The 21,133-nt window shown below is 35.5% G+C and overlaps 1 protein-coding gene across 16 annotated transcripts in view; it reads right to left on the bottom strand.

Annotated features, from left to right (window-relative positions):
• ERC2 (ELKS/RAB6-interacting/CAST family member 2) overlaps positions 1 to 20,179 on the bottom strand; it is a 367,942-nt gene extending 347,763 nt beyond the window's left edge. For 10 of the 16 annotated variants that reach the window (XM_069865912.1, XM_069865911.1, XM_069865913.1 and 7 more), the window contains exon 1: positions 19,392 to 20,179. In XM_069865912.1, coding sequence (XP_069722013.1) covers positions 19,392 to 20,048 — 657 coding nt within the window. In that variant the 5' untranslated portion in view covers positions 20,049 to 20,179. The remainder of the gene's footprint in view (positions 1 to 19,391) is intronic. The other 6 variants (XM_069865920.1, XM_069865921.1, XM_069865915.1 and 3 more) reach the window with 1 other exon arrangement.
• Positions 20,180 to 21,133: the final 954 nt, after the last annotated feature.

Genomic DNA, 21,133 nt, shown 5'->3' with positions numbered 1-21,133 from the left:
TGGTCGGCGTTGTCAATTCAAAATTTACTCTAGCAGATAACTGAATAATTAAGCAGGATTGATTTACAACTAAAATTCCATCAAAAACCAAGTGAGTTTTAATTAAACTCATCATACAGCTGAGCTTCACGCATACACTGTGAATCAGTGAAACTTCTATATTATTTGGATTAAAGAAAAAAAGGAATTTGTATAACCATTCCTACACCCAGTGTTCAACAATATTGCCCTTCAAAGAAAAAAAAATACTTATTATTCCTCACTAGTAGGTGAGTTTTCATGAAGCACTAAACCAATTTATTTTCTTTAATTCCAGGTAGAAAGTCAAAAAAAAAAAATTAAAAATAAGTATACTCCATAATTCATTCAAGTAATTCCCACAAGTAAAACCCAAGAGTAACCTTCATACCCATTATCTATTCCACGCTCTGGCAAAGTAATTGAAGACTGTCAGAAACAGCAGAGAAATCTCTGCAAATGTACCTACTTTCCAGTGCATAACAGCCATACAGGCCTCCTAAAACCCATTATTTCCCCAGCAATATCTATACAGTCTGGGATAAATGCACAAATTCTGCAGCAAGAAGTACTTCCCTTCTTGTTCCAGTAACATTTATTACAGCTTTTCAGGGCCTTTAAGGTCCACTTTAGGCCCTTCCCAAGTTGCCAAAAAGCACACAGAAAAAAAGGGGGAAAAAACAATGACCATCAGCGATTACAATACAGTAAACATTGAGCTCAAGCATGAAGACAGTTCCTCAAAATTAAGCTAAAATATTAACTTGGGGCTTTCCAAGCCTTTCAGAAAGAAATAAAATTTACATTTTTTAAGAATACTACATTTATTCTAGCGCATCCCATGATTTTATTACAGAAAATAAACACACAGCAACATAGGGTACATCTGTTTCATATTTTCCCTTGCTGCTGTCATACTATTCCTCTCAACATTCAATAACACACTTCTGTTGGCTCATAATAATTATTTTTAAGCTGCATGTGAAACAGTCTACCTCTACTGTCAATCCAAGAACACGATAGCCCACCCTCGCACCTCATACTAATGTATAGTATATAGTTAGCAAAAACAAAATTAATACAAGAGAGACCAGGAGCAACCTTATCAAATAATTTACAATCCTTCATTTCCAGATGCTTCTTTCAGCAGTGTCCTACACTGCAATTCACGGGGAAAGTAACAGCAATAGAAAGAAGGTGACACCAAGAGATATGATAGTTACAACTCATTTAAGCAAACCCTAATTATTTTTCAGATCTGTAGAAAGATACGTTCTCCAACTGTATAGGCAACCTCAGGCACAAAAACCACACCAAAACTTATGAGGCAAAAAGCAGGACAAAAGCTAGAAGAAACCACAGAGGAAAGAATGGCAAGGAATTGAAATCTGAAAAAGGTCAGCAGGCAAAAAGTCACATGAGGTGGGAAAAATAAATAGATAATAAGAAGGGATATTGCCTATAAGGTTAACTTACAGATGCAAGCAACACTGAAAGGACGTACAGAAGATGCATATAAAAAGGAGATCACTGAGAAATAATAAGCCTACAGGGGAAATAATACAGCAGGTGTGGAAAAGAGTTTGACCTAGAAAGAATCGTAAAAAGATTCAAGTGGGGAAGGAAGATGTGAGCTGAGACAAAGCAATGAAGAAATAAATAGTCAAAACAGAAGATAAGTTAGAGCACAAAAATGATGGAGAGACAAATTTTGGTTTTTTACAACGGCAAGCATACAGAACAGCCTAGGCAAAAGAGAAAACATAGGGAGAAAGCAACTAGTAACAACCATTTGTGAATCTGATACTGGTAGCTGCTGATGTTGCCATCACATCAAAAATGCAGCAATAAATGTAACGGAAAAAAAACTAAATTTGCCAAAAATACTTTTCCTCCAATCTGTCAAATACATTCCAAATACCTCTTAGCAGCTGTCTTTTCCGATGGGCTTTATGGCACATTACACAATGGGGCACTGATTGGCGGATCCGACTACCACTTTGTTAAATAAACAAATATTAAATAAAAGTAATAGAGCACTATTGTTGAAATGCCAATTTCAATTGCAAGACTTCAACCCTTTACTTTTTTTTTTTTTTTATAATGAAGCAGATGGTAGTTTTGCTGGAAAGTGAAGGTAGTTGGGTTCGGCACATTGAAAATTAGCACCAGAAGTTAAAAATGTTCCATTTGAATTTTGTCAGAGAGACAAATCTATGAATTAGATCACAACCTATAAAGTAGAAACTAAAGATGCAGTTAACTCTACAGATGCTTCACCATTACAGAGCCCAAGTACTTTCCTCTTGGGCCAGTATATTACTAAACATATTTTACAGCATGTTGTAAAAGTCATAAATTAATAAACAACTCTAATTTCTGAGGTACTTTCCATTTCTTCCCTATTTGCTTGCTGCACAACCACCAAAATAACTACATTTTAATGAAAAGTTAACATCCATGTATTCTCAAAGAAAAACATATCTTCATGAGGAAAGGGGGTTTGAGTATCTTTGACAGAATGCAGTATTATTTACAGAAGGAGAGGTTTTTTTAGACATTCATTGATTCAATTGATATAAAACTTATGTGTTATCATATCATAACTCATATTTTGATAGAGCTAAAACATATGGTTTTCAGTAGACTATTTTATGAGTTGGACTGTTGACAAAGAATAAGCTTTCCAGACATGCCATTGGCTCCAAACAGAAATATTAAAGCAGTTTCCCCATACACTAAAACATAAATATATCAATAGACATCCTTGGCGTACTGCAAGTCCTTATATATAAAGACACAGAGTATGTCTTTAGGTATCTTTAAAAAGAGAACACAAAGTCCTACAAAAATTGTTTCTGTAGAATGATTCAGAACAACAGAAAAAGATTGCAGCAGAAAAGCTTCTAAAGAGATATTGGTAAACAAAAACTCCAATAAATATTTGGGTCTTGTACAGATAACTCTCCAGAAGGTTTTAATTTTTATTGATAAAAGGAGAGTTGTGTCACACTTTCTCAGTCTTATTTTTAACAAGTGAACAAGCCACCAATAATATATAAAGTGGAACCAATTAGCAACTTTCTTCCTCCTGGTTGATACATTTGCATGAGTGTGAAAGGTTAAGTGCTAAAGAGCATGCAATGCATCACTTATGCAAAGCTTACGCTTTATTTTAAGACTGGATTTTGCAAAACCGTAGAACTACACAGCACTAATTCAACAGCTGAAGCAATTTCCCTGGGCATTTTTTCCACTATCTCCTTTCAAAGCATAAATTACAAAATTGCACAAACTGGTTTTAAAATAAATGTTCTTCTCTATCTCAAGAAAAGATGTATCAAAATATATCAGTATTGGATGAGCAGCATTCACTCCAGCTCAAGGAATGAAAAGCCAAGGTCTTCATACACTCCTGCTTTCTTACCATATTAAGTACCAAGACTATGTTAACATACCAGATCTACTCTGAAGTTACTCTACTGCTGCATTAATTTCTTTTGCCTTTACCAAGCCACAAGCAGCAGTTACAAAAGATATTTAGAAATATCCACAATATCACATTCACAATTTTCAACTTCTATTTCTATTAGAAATATTATATTTATGGTTTCATTAATATTTTAAACCATAGCCCTCGTATCTCAATGTATGTTCATTCAGTAATGACAGATAGGATTTTCCCCTACTATACGTGCATTTATGTCACCAGCTTCTTCAGTGAACAATAAGAATTATATTAACTGAATTTACTATGTCCTGAAACAATTTTAGGCATGCATCTGAAATATAGCGCAGTATTCCTAACAAAACAATTTCACTGCTTAAATATTTAGAAAGAAAAATTTCTATAATCTTAATATAAATATTTTTAAAGTAAGTTAGGTGTACAAAATCATCCCTTAATGTATTTTGTTAATTCCAGATGGGTCACATAATGCTAATTTTCGTGGTAAGGTATAGCCTCCTTTTTGCCACACCTCCACAATACCCAGACTATCTCAAAATGAGGTAGGCAAAATCCAGTCCTTCCACTGAAACAACCTTCAGAAGCGACACAAACCCTCAGCTGACATTCAGCTGCTGGCCAAACGCCAGTCCAGGCACACTCCAGTAGCACAGTAATGTCAGGAGCTGGAAGCTCTGGGCTCTTCCCCACCACGCACAGTATCTTTGCCAATTCAAAGCCTCTCGGTGAGGACAGACATGAGCAAACGCAGCCACACAGCAAAGCTGGCAGCTGAAAGGCAACAAAAGATTGGCAATAAAATTTCTCGGTAGATGTGACCTCACCCATTAGAAACTAGTTGGGACCATGGAATTTATCCCAAACGCACGCTTCTTTCTCCACCTAATGAAACATCCAAATGACCATTCTAATATTACTCTAATATGCTGGAAGCAGATATGCATTTGAAAAACTAAAATCAAACTGCATTAATACCTTGTAAAAAGAAAGTCAAATCGGTATGTAAGCCATAAAGCTAAATTTGCAGAAAGATTCCCTGTTTCATGTTATGGAGGAAATTACTCTAGGGATTAATTTAGGTGCATATTCACAACCATTTTTCTAATACAGTCATTAAATTCTGTTTTATGAATCAGTGTTCTGAACCAGGGCTAAAAAAGCAATTAAGCACTCAAGACAGAGCAGTAGGTGTGCCAGTGCTAATTAATATTCCCCTCAGGTGAGCCTAGACTTTGCTTGTGTCTCCAGTACACCTGAGGTTGGCATTAATTAAGATAACAATGCTTTCTTGGCATCTCTCCGAAAGCACAGACTAGGCATTTGGGATCAAGTTTCTTTTCATCAGTTTGCACCCTCACTGGTCTTCCCTGCACTAGTACTGAGGTCAGATGTGTGCTACCTTGACTTATATACAGCATTTTATCTAACAAACTGCAGTGCTGTGCTTCCTATCTAACCCAACTACATTAAAAAGTCGTTAACAACATAATGTCAGCAATGTGGGTGAATCTCTTCAGGAATCTGACTACAAAAGAGAGATTTGATAAAATCTGATAACAGAGGAAAAAAATGTAAGAAAACAACTAAGCAACCTCTGAGTTCATACCAAATCCTGAGACAGTTGTTCTGGTTGTTTCTGTGTGCCAGCTACACTTTTCCTCCCTTCAAATGCCTTATTATCTCATTGCTCTGCTGACAAAACAATTATTGTAGATTAAAATATATATATATATATGGTTTGTTTGAAAATTTCACTATTTCAGCCTCTGCCAGGAACTCCCACTATTTCAAACACTGGGTAATAAAACTCACTCTCCCCACAAGTTTCTGGTTGGTCTGAGTTTTTCATTTGTTTGGTTTTTCAACAACTTTACGACTGGGCTTCAGGAACAGTTTTATGTTTTCCAGTTATGCTATTGATTAATGTACTATTTCTAAATACAGCCAATTTTTTCTCATGTTGTTTCAAGTTTCCTCTTACTGTGTATAAAACTCTGTACCCGTATGCATAGATACAAAGTAGCACTAACAGCAAAACAGTTTTTAGTCCTTCTCCATTTTCTCTGTTAAAGAACAGAAAATGTTAATTTCATAATTTTTAAGTCTATAGATTTTGCTGTAGTTCACTAATTCAAGGTTTTCTTGAAAAAATCATGCAAATTTTAAAATGGATACATTTTTAGTAAAATCATTTAAATTCTTAATATTCTTATTTCAAATGGGGTTGCAAGCAGAAATTTTAGTTGTCTTTACACAGAGTGCTTATCCATAACTTCTTTTTCAAAACAGCAGATAGTCATCTTCAGTCCAATTACTACTATGTGTAAACCTGGAAATGAGAAATAGAGTTATATCCTAACCTCAAGATATGCTTTTTAGGAATTATTTCAGATTATTTTTAGATCAGATATTTTCCACTACTTCTGATTTAATGGAGATTTAAACACTTGGCTATTTAGATGCGTAACTTCCACAGATGCTGAAGTTATTGACAAGTTTAATTGCCAAGAAACTGCTCACATCACAGGCTCCTTTACAAAATGTCACAAGCCTGACTACACATTCCAAAGCATTCACTGGTCTCTCCCTCCTTAAAAAGAGGATTTTAGATCTGCATATCATAATATGGAGTCTGCTTTGTACGCTTGCTCAGTCCAAAAAAGAGCAGATCTCCAAGAGATGGATCCAAACAAATAAAAACCCAAATCACCCAGACTGCTACTTTCCCCAATAAAGGAAGCAGTAGTCAGTCTTCAAAGTACTTTTGTGTGACAAGATATTTTTAGTCTCACAAAGAATGATCCTGGAATTGCCAAAGGCTGCCAACCATCTAATGGAAGCAAAGAGCATTATAGATAACTCAGACTCAAAATAATCAACTTAAAACTGGACTTCAATAAACCAATGTCTGAAAAGTGCTTCCATGAGATTCTGAGACATGTCAGAAGATATACTATTTTTTTTGTTCCATTTCATTACAAATAATTATGTCACTCTTACATCATTAACATTTATTCACATTTCAGCTTACAAAACACAGCAGCTCACCATGAAGAGGAATAGCTATGCTGTAAGGGATGCAAAATGCATCCAATATGATAAACCAGCAGCCATTCCAGACCTTTTGTGTATTTATTTATTGATATTGACGGAATTCTATTATTAAGGGGAAAGCTAGTTATGCTCAGGCACAACTAAAAAGTTGGTCAAAAAAAAAAAGTGTTTATCCGATTAAGGTTGATAAAAATTAAGTGAAACATTCATTTCCTATCAACATATTGAAAATCTCAACAGATGGTCTGTTCCTGTCACCATTTTTAAATGGTTACATTTCAAGTGCCTAAAGAGAAAACCATAAAGGGTAACAGTAGCACATTTATGGGAAAAGTTTGCAATTTTACATGCTTAACAAATTTCCATTAGAAATAAACAGCCATAATAAGTAGGCATTTCAAATATATGTTTTAAGTTATATCCATTCATGTGCTGACACTGCTTCCTAAAAATACTGGTCAGAATCCTAGGAAAGAATTACTTCCTCCAGCTGTGAAAGTTGTATACCTAAAGGTTTGCAATAGCTGGGTCTTGAACCTTATTAGAAAGGGAGAAATTGCATGTATTTTGTAGCCGGGCACTGCCGAGCTGCAAAGGCTCAGAAGACATTTATGATAAAAGGCACGCTGCAGCTTTTTTCTTAAAAGATAAATGGGCAGAGCATCCTCTTCCCTTTTATTTTTATTAGCTTTGAGAATTGGGCCCTATCACACACATACGGAAAGAGGCAAATAGTGCAAGACATCTTTGTCACAGTTCATAATCATAGCCATATGGTTAAAAAAGCCCCCTGTTCCCTGGGCAAATCTGACCTGTATCTGCTTGAGATTATACAGTGCAATAGGATATTGCAGAACAACTAAAAGTATACCCGTTCTGTCAGTGATGTTGCAGGTTAAGACAATGCCGTTAAGACATCAGGGAAAAAAATGCAATTATTTTATTGATTTACTCATTAATGAAGCTCTTAAAGGGCAATGGGAGATATCTAAGAGTCATTAAAGGAAATACAGTAAAGCTCTGCCAGTGTACAACCAAGAATGTAAAGTTCTTACAACCAGAAGGAACATAATAAAAGGAACTATGACTAATCCATTGCAGAAATATACTATTGACAATAGGAAGGGAAATTTTGGTCCCTTAACAGCTGTTGATCAAGGATTCTACACACAAGAATAAAGAAAAAAAAATACAAGAATAAAGAGAATTGTTGGGAGCCTAAAAATTAGAGTAGATCCATGAATCATTGTGCTATCCTAAGTTCTTTTGTAAATTTTGGCTTCTAGCACGTATTCTACAGATAAGCTATATTTATATTTCGTATGTGTGTTTTGAAAAACAAAAATTAAGTGAGCTCAGGGGGCTCTTTAACATTAGTTTTTAAGAATATTTTATTCTTGGTCTATGAAAATCAGCTGCAAGGTATAAATCAAAAGAAAGTCAGCATAACTTGAATGTGGCTCAGGTTATAACCAATATGCCCCTACAGATCAAATTATTAATAGTTGCCAAGGAATTTAAAGTGCCGTACCTGTGCTACTGAACATCTGGAAGCTTAGGTAACTAAATGCATAAGTAAATTCTGTTTTTCAACAGAGGCAACACTAAGCTGACATAATGGACTCTAAGTGGTCTCCTAATAGCAAAGGAGCAAAGAGAATTAAATATTTCCCCAAAGGTATCCCCTTTTGATATAGCTAAACAGTAGGAACAGTATGGAACTGTTTGCTTTGAACTGCAGCCTAAACATTGATATGTATTTTAAGAGCATTATATACTTCCCTCATGGCTTCTTTAGCTATCCTATGGAAAGGCAGATCTGAATGATCAAAGCCATTAAAAATCAAATTAGTGATGAATGTTGCATTTTCTAGTTGTTAAGTACTTTACCAGCTATGCATTATGCATTCTCAAATGCATATTTTCTTAGATTAATAGACATTTTAATAAATATTCTGTTGCATTAAGGTTTTGCAAGGTAGTTGATCTTTGTACTGCAGTTTCCCTTTCAGATATTGGTTTCTCATCCTTAGGTCTGAGAAACTTACTAGCCCAAAGTTCTGAAGTGAGAACAATCTACTCAATCAACATTAAGATTTATTTTTATATTAAAATTAAAAATTAACTAAAGCCTAAGCAAGCTTTTGAGGTTGCAGCAAAATGAATCTCTTCTTCCACTCTGCTCCTCGCACAGAGGAAATGGACAGTCCACAACTCTGAACAAATCCACAGCTGTTCTAATTCAACCTGGTTAATTAGATTTAAACAATAACTTGGAAAAGCAGCAGAGGGCTTATCAAGCACAGTATCCATCAATATGTACACAGTCTAGCCAAAGGGAGAAAAGGTCAAAGAGCATCCAAATTACAGTTTGGTAAGAAGAGTTAAATTTTGAACTTTGAAATACAGAATAATATTAGTAAAACATTCATAGGAATATTTATTTAGTAGAATTTATAGCAGTCTTAAAGGTCAGACTTGGGTTCAGTTACTCTGATATTTAATCATGAAATCCCTTACAGCACAGCAAGAATCCACACAGCTAAAATAGCAGGAATCATAATGTGAGCTGATGTAAAGCTGATGTGGTATTTCACACTAGAAAAAAATCAAAGCCTCAGTCACTAAAGTATAAAAATACTTTCCTGTGATTGATGAAGGCAAATTAAGTGATTCGATGGCAGAAAACCATATCCAAAAGCAACGCAGGAATGAAATTCACACGCTTAGAAGTTACAAAACCTTTGACAATAGGGTTTCTGAACTTCAAGATTTACACTAGATCCAACCAGCTAAAACCAAAAAAAGAGCATTTTATTCAGTGAATATTTCCAGCTGCTCATACACAACAGAAGCATGAACTTTTTTAGCTGCTCTGTTTTTCTTTCTGGAATTAAGCCACCACAATTCTCAGAAACAGACATCTTCCAACATGTTTCTTAAACACTTAGCGCAAAACAGCTAAATTATTTTAAAGCCTTCTACACAAAGAACTGAAATGCTCCACTTCCAATAGGCAAGATTACTAAGGCCTTTTATATTGCTGCATCATTCGAGTTTTGCCCAGCTTAAAGGAAAATGCAAACTAAAATAGAACAGCACTACAGAAACCTGTAAGACTGTTCAGAATCACTTATCTCATTGCTTCGATACTATTCAATTCAAAGAGTGGACTGCTGAAGCAAAAGAAACCACAAGAAAAATAGCAGAAAATGGAAAGAGATTTAATAGAAAAAACTCCATCATCTCAATAACACATTGGCAGATCAGGAAAACTGCTTCACATGTAAGAATTATCAATTTTAAATGCAAAGCTCAACAACATAGTCGTGCATTTGCAATGTTTTAAAATACAATTACCGCAAATGTGCAGGTGTACAGCTCTTTATATCACTCATAGCAAACAACTTGATTTTCCTTAAGATTCTTACCTGCAATTTGGTAGATGGGATTGTGAACTGCAAAGGCATGTATAGTTTGCTATTATAAGAAATACTAGAATTGTTGAGCAGTACTATGTCTGAAAATGAAGTGTTTAGGGCAAACACCAAAGACAACATCAGGACTATTGCACAATCGACCTGCCAAAGGGAATGTAATTCAATGGCAAATTGTGTTGTAAAACGCAGTAGCAAAAATATCAGTAGTCACCATTTCCTCGTGATGCAAGTATGACGGTATAAAACATCTAAATATTATTCTCTGTAGCCACTGAGGTATGGCTGAAACAAAGACTGCATTGTAGTACAGATACTCAAGCTTTCTTTCAAGAATTTAAGTGCCAAGGCAGTCAAACCTCAGTAACAGAGGCTCAGCAGCACAACCTGAGCTGCTGGCAGAATCTGAGATTCCGCTTTAGCCTCCTACTACTCTCAGCCACTCAACTCTCTACCTGCTCTACACCAGCACACAACTAGATGTGAAAGGTCAGGGAAGTGATCCAGCTGAAAATTACCCCAGAGAAAAACACCCAAGTATTTTGTCGCTTAAGTAGCACATTACAAATTCTAACAACACTATTGGGAGAAAGCAGCATGAAAAGAGCGTGCGAGACTGGTTCGTACAAAAATGAAGTGATTTCAAAGTGCTCTGTGAACCCTCCCACTAAGATCCAAAATGCTGCAGAAAAAGAACAAGATGGCAAAGGTCAGAAGACATTGAACCATGCACATTCGTCAAAGCAGACAAACTTTCAGGTTCGGGTACTAAAATAGTCAGGAAATACAATCACAACTCACAAGGAGTAGAATTTGAAAGAAATTAAACTTAAATGAAATATCATCTAAAGAAAATGCTGCAAACTGCATCACCCGTTCCTAATGGATGCCCAAAAGGTAAAATAATGCCCTGAAAGCTGTTAAAAGTAAACCTTCATCAGCATGCAAAAATGGAAATTCTACACACTATGGGACTTCTTTCAACAAGGCATATACAAAATGCTGAGTTTCACAAATATGCAGCTATCTAGCGCCCACAGGAGAACTGAAAAAATAACCCTGAAATAAACAGCACCAGCTGAACAAGAACGCCATTCCCCAAAACTGGCAAATGCAGAGAAATTAGATTGGGGAAGGGGAAAATGAAGTGGGGAAAGCGCACCCATACAGAATAATAGACGTGAGAACCAAGGCGGCGTAAGGCCTTATTTCCAAACTACTTCTGCACTGGTTATTCAGGGGGTTTGGGTTGGTTGGGTTTTGTTGGGGTTTTTTTTGTTTGGTTGTTCTTCTAATTGAGATGTGTTTAAATACCTCAAATATTATTAGTGCAACACTATAACACAATTTGCCATACAATACTCTAAGTTAATAAATACAGGACCAAGCATTTTATTTATTTTATTCCCAAACTATTCCAAAAGCTTAACTCAAGGATATCAAATAAAGACTAGATTCTACCTGACATATTCAGAAATAAAATGAATCAACTGGACGCATCTGGGAAGCAAACATCTAAAAAAACTTCAGAACTAGAGGTTTTTATGTTTTCTTTCATGGTTATACCTATATACTTACATTTTAAAAACCTGCACTCTTCTCTAAAACATTATTTAGAAATAATTTTTCTTTGACTTGGCCAGACTGGCACTGCTGCTTCATTTTGCAGTCCTGAAGTCAGGATAATGCAGTGTATTCAGGTGGAAGAACCTATCTTAAGTATCCTCGTCTAATTGCTCAAACTCTCATTCTGACAGCTCTCCCTCTTCAGGGGATGAACTGCCTGGTTTTGCTTTCTTAAGCAATTTTTATGCTTTTTTACTCTAGAATTTCCCCTTCCCTTCCTTTACTCCAATAGGGAAACAAAAAACATCCTTAGCTATCTGGAATTAATATCATAGCAAGGAAAAAGTTCACACTAAAAGGATTATTCATTCAGACTTTCTACTACAAATTGCAAGAGCTACACAACATCATTTTAGACATAATTTCAAACAAAATGCATACAAAGTATTTAATTTTCAAAGCACACCTCCCTGTCTCTTTCTGTATTGTTGTTCTTTCCATTCAAATACTGATTCTGCGCTGAGAATTGCACTCTACAATTAATGCTGCAGTCAATTACATGGAAAAAGTTCTGTGCAAGAAGCAGACCTAGTTTAAGGGCTTGCTGCTCCTCTGAAGCTGCATCCCAATGCGCGTTATACTTTTTCTTTAGTTTCTGCTGACCTTGCTTTTCTTCTACAGAAAAGCAACGCGCTGGAGACCTCACACTCATTCAATTATAGATGGAACTGAACAGAGATTACCTTGCAAGACCTCCATGTCCTCCAAGTCTCTAACACTGAAATATTTACATTGATTTGCCTCAGGATTTTCTTTTTGGCAAAAACATCATTTATTCCTTTGCCTTTAGGGTTTGGAGAGCATTTCACAGAAAATCTACTGCCTTCTTGTCACATGTTTTGTTAGCTGTATATATTATCTTCAAACACCAAGAGTAAAAGCAATAACTATATGGTGGTATATGCTTAAGGAAATTCAAAAAGTAAATACTATTTCTCTGTCCCACAGGCCAAATAGTCTAAAATTACTAAATTCAAAAGAATTATTTGCTCCTGCTAGAGGCAATACAATCTGAACCAAAGTTATCCTCTATAAAATACACCAAAGGCTCCTAAATGCTAGTTTCTTTGCTATCTCAACTGACAGATATTCTAGCAGTAAATTCAAGTAGCAAATCATATCTTGCAGCTGACAGCTTTAATAACTGACTCTGGCACTAGGGAAATACAGTTCTATAGTCCAGAATGCTAGACACCTTGAACAGAGGAAATGACAGGTAAAGTCAGAATTCGACCCTGATGACATGAGTAAAACATAAACCTCAGATGACAATTGAATTGGTGACCAACAGGTTAAAACACCATCATAACATTCCACTCGCCCTGACAACACTCTGAAATACATCTTATGAACTCAGAAACATAACCAAAAAGAGAAAGGTTAGGAAATAATGTACGTAAGTAAAACAAATAAAAATAAAGCTTTGCAGATATGGTTATGGGTTTTGGTTACATTCTTCAGAAATAGCCTAGAGGATGAAGTTCCCTATTGCAGGCTAATGGAATATGGCATTATCAACTGCCTGGTAGATAAATTGGGAACAACTCTCAGAAAATTCAAGATGAAATTATCAAAATGAGGGGAAAGGTCTGAAACAGTAAAGACTAAAAACATATAATGAGAGAGCAATGACTCATTTTCTTTCTAGTACTTTCTTCTCTTTCTCTCCTCTACTTCAGAGGATGGAAAATTCTTAAGAGTCATTTACAGCATTTTTTGCAGATGAACTGTAATACAGTTTACAGGCTGGAAGGAAACCAGTTTACAGAAGATAACAGAGAAATAAAAAAAAAAAAAAAAAGAAAAACATAAGCCTCAGGCTCTATCACAATCAGCTGAAAAGAATTTCACCAAGTTTCACCAAGAATCACGTTAGATGTATTACCTATGATATCTGTGATAAACCATATTATTCATGGGATGAAATGTTTAGTTACCTTTTTCAGACTATGTTTTGTAAGCCTTGCTTTCAAAAAGTTCCTGCGTTACTGAATTGTTTACTATTTACGTGATGCATCCAGTGCCTCCCAATACTAACAAAACTCAACATGGTTTATACACAATACAGTTGCCTCTCTCCCCACCTCTTTTATATACTTGACATTATAAATTACCCTACTAAAATGCCTACTCTGGTCTGATCCCTAATTCGAGGCAGGGGGCAGCAAAAAGCAGCAGCTGCTATGCATGAGGTACAGCTCACCAGCATCTACAGAAGGAATACATTCAAGTAGTGCTACAAACCTAAAGCAAGGGTAACTTAAAAGTAGTTTTATCCCAATAGACTTCCAGCTAGATCTAATTTTTTTTTTTTTTCAATCTCTCTGAAGTTGTAAGTGAAATAGAACAGGATTAAACTACTAAATTAAGCTTAAGTATCAACTAATAAAACTATAGCCATTCTGAAAACTCCTCAAACAACACTTCAGTTTTAAGTTTTATGCAGCAGATGATCACCATTACAAGACAAAAAACCCACAAGAGAAGCATCAGCACTTTTTGTAATATCTCAGAATTATGGCACCAAATGTTAGCTAAGGATAGGAATGCATTCAAAGTTGACAAGATCACAATCACAAGCCATACAGCATCACACAATTCCAAACACCTTTTATAGGAATGCTGTTTCTGCTGTAGAGTCAATCCATCTTTCCTTAAAACGTACGTGGCCTTGCTTATGCTTCTTTATAAAGAATACTCACTGACATTGTTTGACACTCATTCCAAGACTTCAAGATGCAACTGAAATGACGTTTGTTTTTTTTTTTTTAAGGGTAGCAGTTGGCACTGGCCTAATTGAGAATTACCTATCAAAAAAAAAAAAAAAAGGAGCGAATCACAAAATAAAACCCCACCAGAATAATGGTAACCCAACTAACTAAAGTAGGTATTTTGCTCATATTCTTTTCAGTTTAAATCACATTTTCAACAACTTCTAATTTCTAACAAATTGAATAAAGTACCTTTTCTTTGAAATACAAAAATAGCACTCCTTCAGCTGACAGGTATACACAACACATCCTAGAGGCTAAAAATCACTCCTTATCTTTTTCAGATACTGGAGGAAACAGAACATTAAATCAATGTTTACTTTCCTCAGATCTCTTGACATCTCAAACATGCACAAAAGGTTGTAACTTACTACTATCCTTTTCAAATGACAATTAATACACGATATAATTTTCAGTGTGTGTATTATTGCCTATCCAACAGAAAACCTTCATTCAAGACTAAGCAAGCACTTGCACACTTATAAGGACATTCCCCCTTATTCTTTGTGTAATTCAGTACTTACCAAGCTTTCTTGGATTTAAAAATCCCACAGTAAAAAAAAAAAAAAAAAAAAAAAAAAAGTTAAAAATAGTTGCATTCCCTATTCACCCTTAAACCTGGGTTATTGCTTCTGCAAAATCTCCTTGGATACCTACAGTATTATGACCACCTACTTATCTATGCCCACTCCCCACCACAGAGCTAGTAGCCTCCCCTCATCATCACTAACAGCCACACACACGGCTCTGGCACGGCTTGTTCACTCTCACACAACTCATACCATTATCCTTCACCAGAACAATTCTGCTATTTTAGCCTCTTCCCATTTCACAGAATCATTTTTATTTTCAAACTAGAAAAAAAAAATTACTGATGTGCTTTTGTTTCGTTATACTTTCATCTTCAGATACTGAAGTTTAGCTCTATAATGTTTAATCTATACCACACATTAAAATGGTTAAGCACTGTATCTCATTTAGAAAAATGTAAAGAAAAAAATATTTTGCACTTACCTAAACTGCCGTCAACGCACATGAACTCAAATGAAGAAAACGGTGAAAACATCCAAAATAAAGTTAAAATCAACACGTATGCATGCAACACTTAAAAGTATTTAAAAACAAGCAACAAACAACAGTACAATGAAAAACAGAAAATAAGGTGAATGAATATGCTGAGCCTACTGGTTTTAAAATACCTTACAGTAGACTTTCACTGGTCATAAATATTATGTTACAAATTTGAGTTGAAAATAAAGTTGATGTGTCTCTCAAAGAGGTACATAACTGAAAAAAAAATCAGGCTTTTTTTTGTTTTATTCTTATTATATTAGTTTATTAATGTGATAACATACCTCAGGAAGCACAGAAAAACATAAACAGAATATTTCCATTTGTCAGGTTACTAGCTTTACCTTTTCCATGTAAAAATTTCTTAAATGTTCACAATAAGCTTCAAAATGTGTGACATTGCACGCACTTACACAGAGACAATGAGACAGGATGAAAGGGATTTACACCTTCTAGAACTCTGGTATTTAGGAACAATAAGGGACCAGCTTACCAATCGGTAATAACTTTGATGGATAGCAAGAAAACACCTATCCAGCCAAAAACATCTAAAGTACTTCCTGTCCCTATCTATATAATAAATCCATTTATACAATAATACTAATTGTGCTGTGAGAAAATGTCTAATAATGACAAAGGATGGGAAGACAAGAAAATTAATCTGGGGTTGTAATACATTCCTATTGTTCTTTCCTTATGCATAAAGCCTATTTTCCTATCATCCAGGATGATCAGACTTGTTTGACATTATTCTTGGCAAATCTATATTGAATGTTAGCTTTTTTATATTTTCCCCCTATATTCCTAATATTCTAGACATAACTATTGATTATTTAAATGCAAATAATTACTACAGTTTACAAATAATTTTTTCTCTGATTGTTCTTACAGTATTTTTCCAGAAACCACAATAGAAATACCAAATTTAAAATTCAGTCACGTCTCTCTCTTCCCCCCTCGTTCTTTTTTTCTTTGGCAGACAGCTAGATTTGCCCTTCTCCAGTCTCTTGGGACTTCTTGAAGTTGGCTATGAGACTAAGCGCCCCATTCAGCATCAACTTCATCACGCACAGCCAATCCAAAAACAGGTCTTAACATTTCAGTAAGAAACATGTCAGTTTTTAAGAAGTTTCATAAGCCACTAACCCTCAGACACACAAGGATAGATCCATCACTTTTTAGCTGAGACGTGATGGATCGCATTGTTAGATGCCCCAAAAAACATTGTCTTTAAAACCATAGCTTTTTGATAATTAATTGAAATTAGTTGTTTGAGCGAATCAGTTTATGGATAAGACTGACAAACTAGCTGACCCAGTCAGCCTGAACTTCCAAAAGCCATTCCTTCAGAAAGGCTTGTCTCCAAATACTTTACAAGAAAACTAAGCAACAATTAGATAAGAGGGATGGTCCTTTCATATATAAATATTTAAGCACAAGAGAGGAAATAGCAGAAACACATGGTCAAGTCATAAAAAACAACAGAAGGGCCCTGTGGAGTTTTGCTGGAACCTGTGTCTGGGCTTTGTTGCTGTCTGACATATCCTAAGCAACCTAGACAGGGTGAACAGTAAGAGGACTATTTTTTATCACGATATCAGATTATTCAAGGCAGCAGAGAAAAGCTAAATGCAAAGCAGGTTTTTATAAGACTAAGCAACTAGGCAAGGGTTGGTAAATTAAATTCAGGGAGATACCATGCAGTCATAGAGAAGTGAAAACAATTCTGCATTCATGCATAACAAACCAGGACCTAAATTCATGATAACCACTGGTAACACTCTTCAGCTGTGACAAACACTCCTATTACACTATTAGCTCAGTACTCAATAGCAGTAAAAGGAAAAAAAAAAAAGTCATCTAAAGCTAGAAAGAACAAATTGACTGTTGGGAACTGTTGACAGATATGTACCGAATAAAAGGGCAAACACTAATATCAAAAAAACAGACTCAAGATTCAGAGAATGAAGAATCAAAGAAATGTCAGAGTTAAAGAGTTGAGGGAGGGATGTGATGGTGTCCAGTAAAACTCATAAGTGGCATTGAGACTGGCATCAGACACCAACTATTTAATGTTTCTTCCAGTATGAGGAACAGGAAACCCTAGCAAAAGCAGTCAAAGTCTAGTGCAAAACCAAATTAAAAACAGTGGCTCTTCACATGACACGTTAAGCTGTGTGATTTGTTGTTATGAGCTGCAGACACTAGAATTTTATATAGGTCTGAAAGCAAATGGCATAATTCAAAGAAAAGTTCAGAGAGTTACTAAGAACGCAGAAACTGTAGCTCAGAGTATTAAGTGGAGTATCAACTGTTTACCAAGTCTATTCTATGAAATTTTGAACATTGTTAACAGCGGAATACTGGTGCTACTGAGTCTTTATGTTATTTTGTTACAAAGGACACACTTTAAATATACAAATAGGGTAAAATACATTCTTTTTGTCTTTTGTAAGGATCACCCTTAAAAGAAAATAAAAGCAGTTGTGAAAAATAAAAATATACACTCTTCCCAGAATGAATGAATGAATGGGGGGACTCCTAACAGCGTTGCTAACTCACTTGCCCTGAAAATGACAGAAGAGCTTTTAGAAAAAGAAAAAAAAAACACACACACAAAAAAAAACCCAACACATAAATAATTGTGGCAGATGACAAAGTCTCCAAATACCAGATTGATTCCAAATGTCAATATGAGATATTAACGTAACATTTCCATAAGAAGGCCTATCAAAACCCTGGAATCTTCCTCCTACTGCTAAGGTGACAACAAATATCAAGATTAGAAAGTCTAAACAATAAGGCTCTTCAATAGTAGAACCTTCAAACATGTTTTGGATAATATGGGTCTAACAGCATCAGACCCACTATAAATAAGTATTCACTAACTGTTACTGTCAGCATGGATACACAAGAAAATAATAAATTAATTCACTGTACTGAATTCCTGATCAAGACCACACAGTTTCCCACTGAAGTAACTGGTATCAGGCTTGTTAGCTCCATAGATATTTAGGGTCATGACATGCCTAAGAGGTGGAAAGTTGGGAGAGAAGCACCGATTATCACAGACTTGGAAGTAACTTAAAAATATCAGTTGTTGTTGCCTACCAGTGAAGAAGTTTAGATTGTGAATATGGAAGTGAGAGAAACACAGGATTGTGTTTTTGTCTGGAGAAAGTTAACAGATGGTCTAAAAAGGAGCAGCTTTAAAATAAGACCAGCAGCCAAAAAGCGTGTGAAGACAGCAATAAGAGAAATCTTTTGATCTATTCTGTGCCACTGTTTTGTATAGCTTTGTGAAATAGCAGAGACTCAAAGCTTGACCTTAGAGCTTTATTCCTGCAGACTAAAATACTTCAGTCTTTTTATAACTTAGGGAAAAGAATGTTATGTTGTGAACAGAAGCACTTGAAATACATATTCACAAGATGCTCCTTTTCTAAGACACACATCTTGAAACACTGCTGAAACCACAACTTCAACTTTTCCATTACGTAGAATTACAGAATGTTGCATATGAGGATTTAATATCTCATCATCTTTTCAAATAGAGAAAAAAAAAAAAACAGGTAGCTAAACCTCTATACAGCTAACAAAATATGCCTCTGGGTGTTTATTTATGCTTTTGCAGAAAGGGCTCATTTACTCAGCAGCATTTTTGAAGAGGTATTTAGACTGCTGCTGCAAAAAAGAGGACTTGAGAAAGTCTTAAAAATAAGAAAAAGGGTAGTGACAAACAATCATTCTCTTCAGCAGGAAATTATAACCTGCATTCAGATTCTTATTAACATGCTTTCCTACCAGTTAACAGACAGAGGCAGATAGATCAAGACACACAATTCCTGTTGTAAATGTCATACTTGCTCCAGTACAGGATACAACAAGTAAAACATCAAGTACTTAGCTGTAAATCAACAGAAAGAAACTTTCAGAATTACTTACCTGATTTTCTTCATGGGAAACTCTCATTTGCTCTTTAAGAACTGACATTCTGGCTGCTTCTTCTTTCCTCAACACTCTTTCTTTCTTTAGCTCAGGACTCCAGAAAGTTTTGATGCTATTCATGGAGGATCCCAGCTTGCTGTCCTTAATGTCTAGTTCTTTTCTGAGAAGATCATTCTCCCTCTGTAGCTCCTTAAGCTGTGCTTGCAGGTCTAACATGGTACTATCTCTAACCTGTCTCAGCATAGAAGGAACCTGATGGTGGTGATGGTGTGAAGATGTGGTCAGACCTCCGTGCTGATCAGTATAAGAAAGGACATCTGTGTGCGAAAGTCCAGCTGAAGCGATATTAGGACTGCTCCCCATAGCTGTGACTCGACCACCATACACAGCTCGATTTGTAGCCCTTCCAAGAGTCATTGTGCCCTTTGGGAAAGTAGTAGAAGCTACACCTTCATGGTCACTCAGATACATTGGTCCGGATGTTGCATAGGCTGCATTAAGGGACTGGATGTTCTCCATTGATAATGTCTTACCTGTTCCTCCTCCTCCTCCACTGCTTGTTCGCCTATGGCCCAGGCGAGGAGATCTTGGCAAACGAGGAGACCGGGAGGGACTTCCTTCCAAGTTGCTGATTGTTCTTGCACTTCCATACATTTTTCTTCTACTTTGAGGTACTATTTAGTAAGAAATTAGTAACACTAAAGTTTAATAATAAATTTATAATTCCAGCTAGAAATATTGGCAGTTTCACTGCATTCTCCCAGCAGGTTCCTCCAAAGTCAGAGACCTGAAAAAAGACAACATAAAATTAAGTAAATGTTCATCTGGGAAAATAAGTTTATTTACAAGTAATCAGCACGTATCAGAAAAGTAACCTACTTCCTACAGTAGGTAAAAAATTTACTATACATTTGGTATTCAGGATGATGCTTTATGTTGAAATAAACACTGTGGACTCCAAAACATCGGCAGTATATTCTCCAGTAATATGAGATTAATTCAGACAGAACAAGAAAATAGGCAGGAGTTCTCAATTTTGTTTGGATTGAGGTTTTTGGATAGCATGAAGGAAACAGCATTTCGAGAGTTTGACGTAACCAGTAAAAAAACGTTAGTAAGGAAAACAAAACAATATCACCAAGCTTATTTGAATGAATATTTCCTTCTAAACAATTACAATGTATTGCAACACGGAATTATTTGTTCAGTGATGTACCAGCTTGCTAATATTTGTTGTTAATAAGATTCTCAGGAAAAGGCTGCTTGGCAACCAACTAGGTTTTCATTTAGAAAAGGAGTGCTTGTGAAATATGATTTCCTTTCTTTTTTTCATATGGATATCATATTGTTACTTTGATAAACTTATTGTTCTAATTTATTTAACCAAACAATAGGTAGAGGTGGACCAATGCACTGCTTACAAATTCTTCAATACTATAATCATACATTTATACATTTCAAGTATGTTTATTAACTTTACATAACAAACATACAAATAAGACTTCAGAATTAAGTAGGCCCAGTGATTTTTTTTTTAAAAAACAAATCTAACCATTTCAGTAAGTGTGTGGTATCATTTAAATTGGTGGTCATTAACCAAATCAAGTACCATTTATTTCAAAGGTAATTAGAGGAAGAACAAAAGATAGATTCAGTCAAGTCCAATATGCTTTAACCATGCCTTCAAGGCATCCACATTATCTATGGGTACATTATTTGGCAGTGTTTTAAAACACCTG

Source organism: Phaenicophaeus curvirostris, chromosome 11, assembly GCF_032191515.1.
Source record: "Phaenicophaeus curvirostris isolate KB17595 chromosome 11, BPBGC_Pcur_1.0, whole genome shotgun sequence".
In the NCBI taxonomy this organism is placed as follows: Eukaryota; Metazoa; Chordata; class Aves; order Cuculiformes; family Cuculidae; genus Phaenicophaeus; species Phaenicophaeus curvirostris.
Note: the sequence above shows the minus strand (reverse complement) of the source record. Positions and strands in the feature narration are given on the sequence as shown.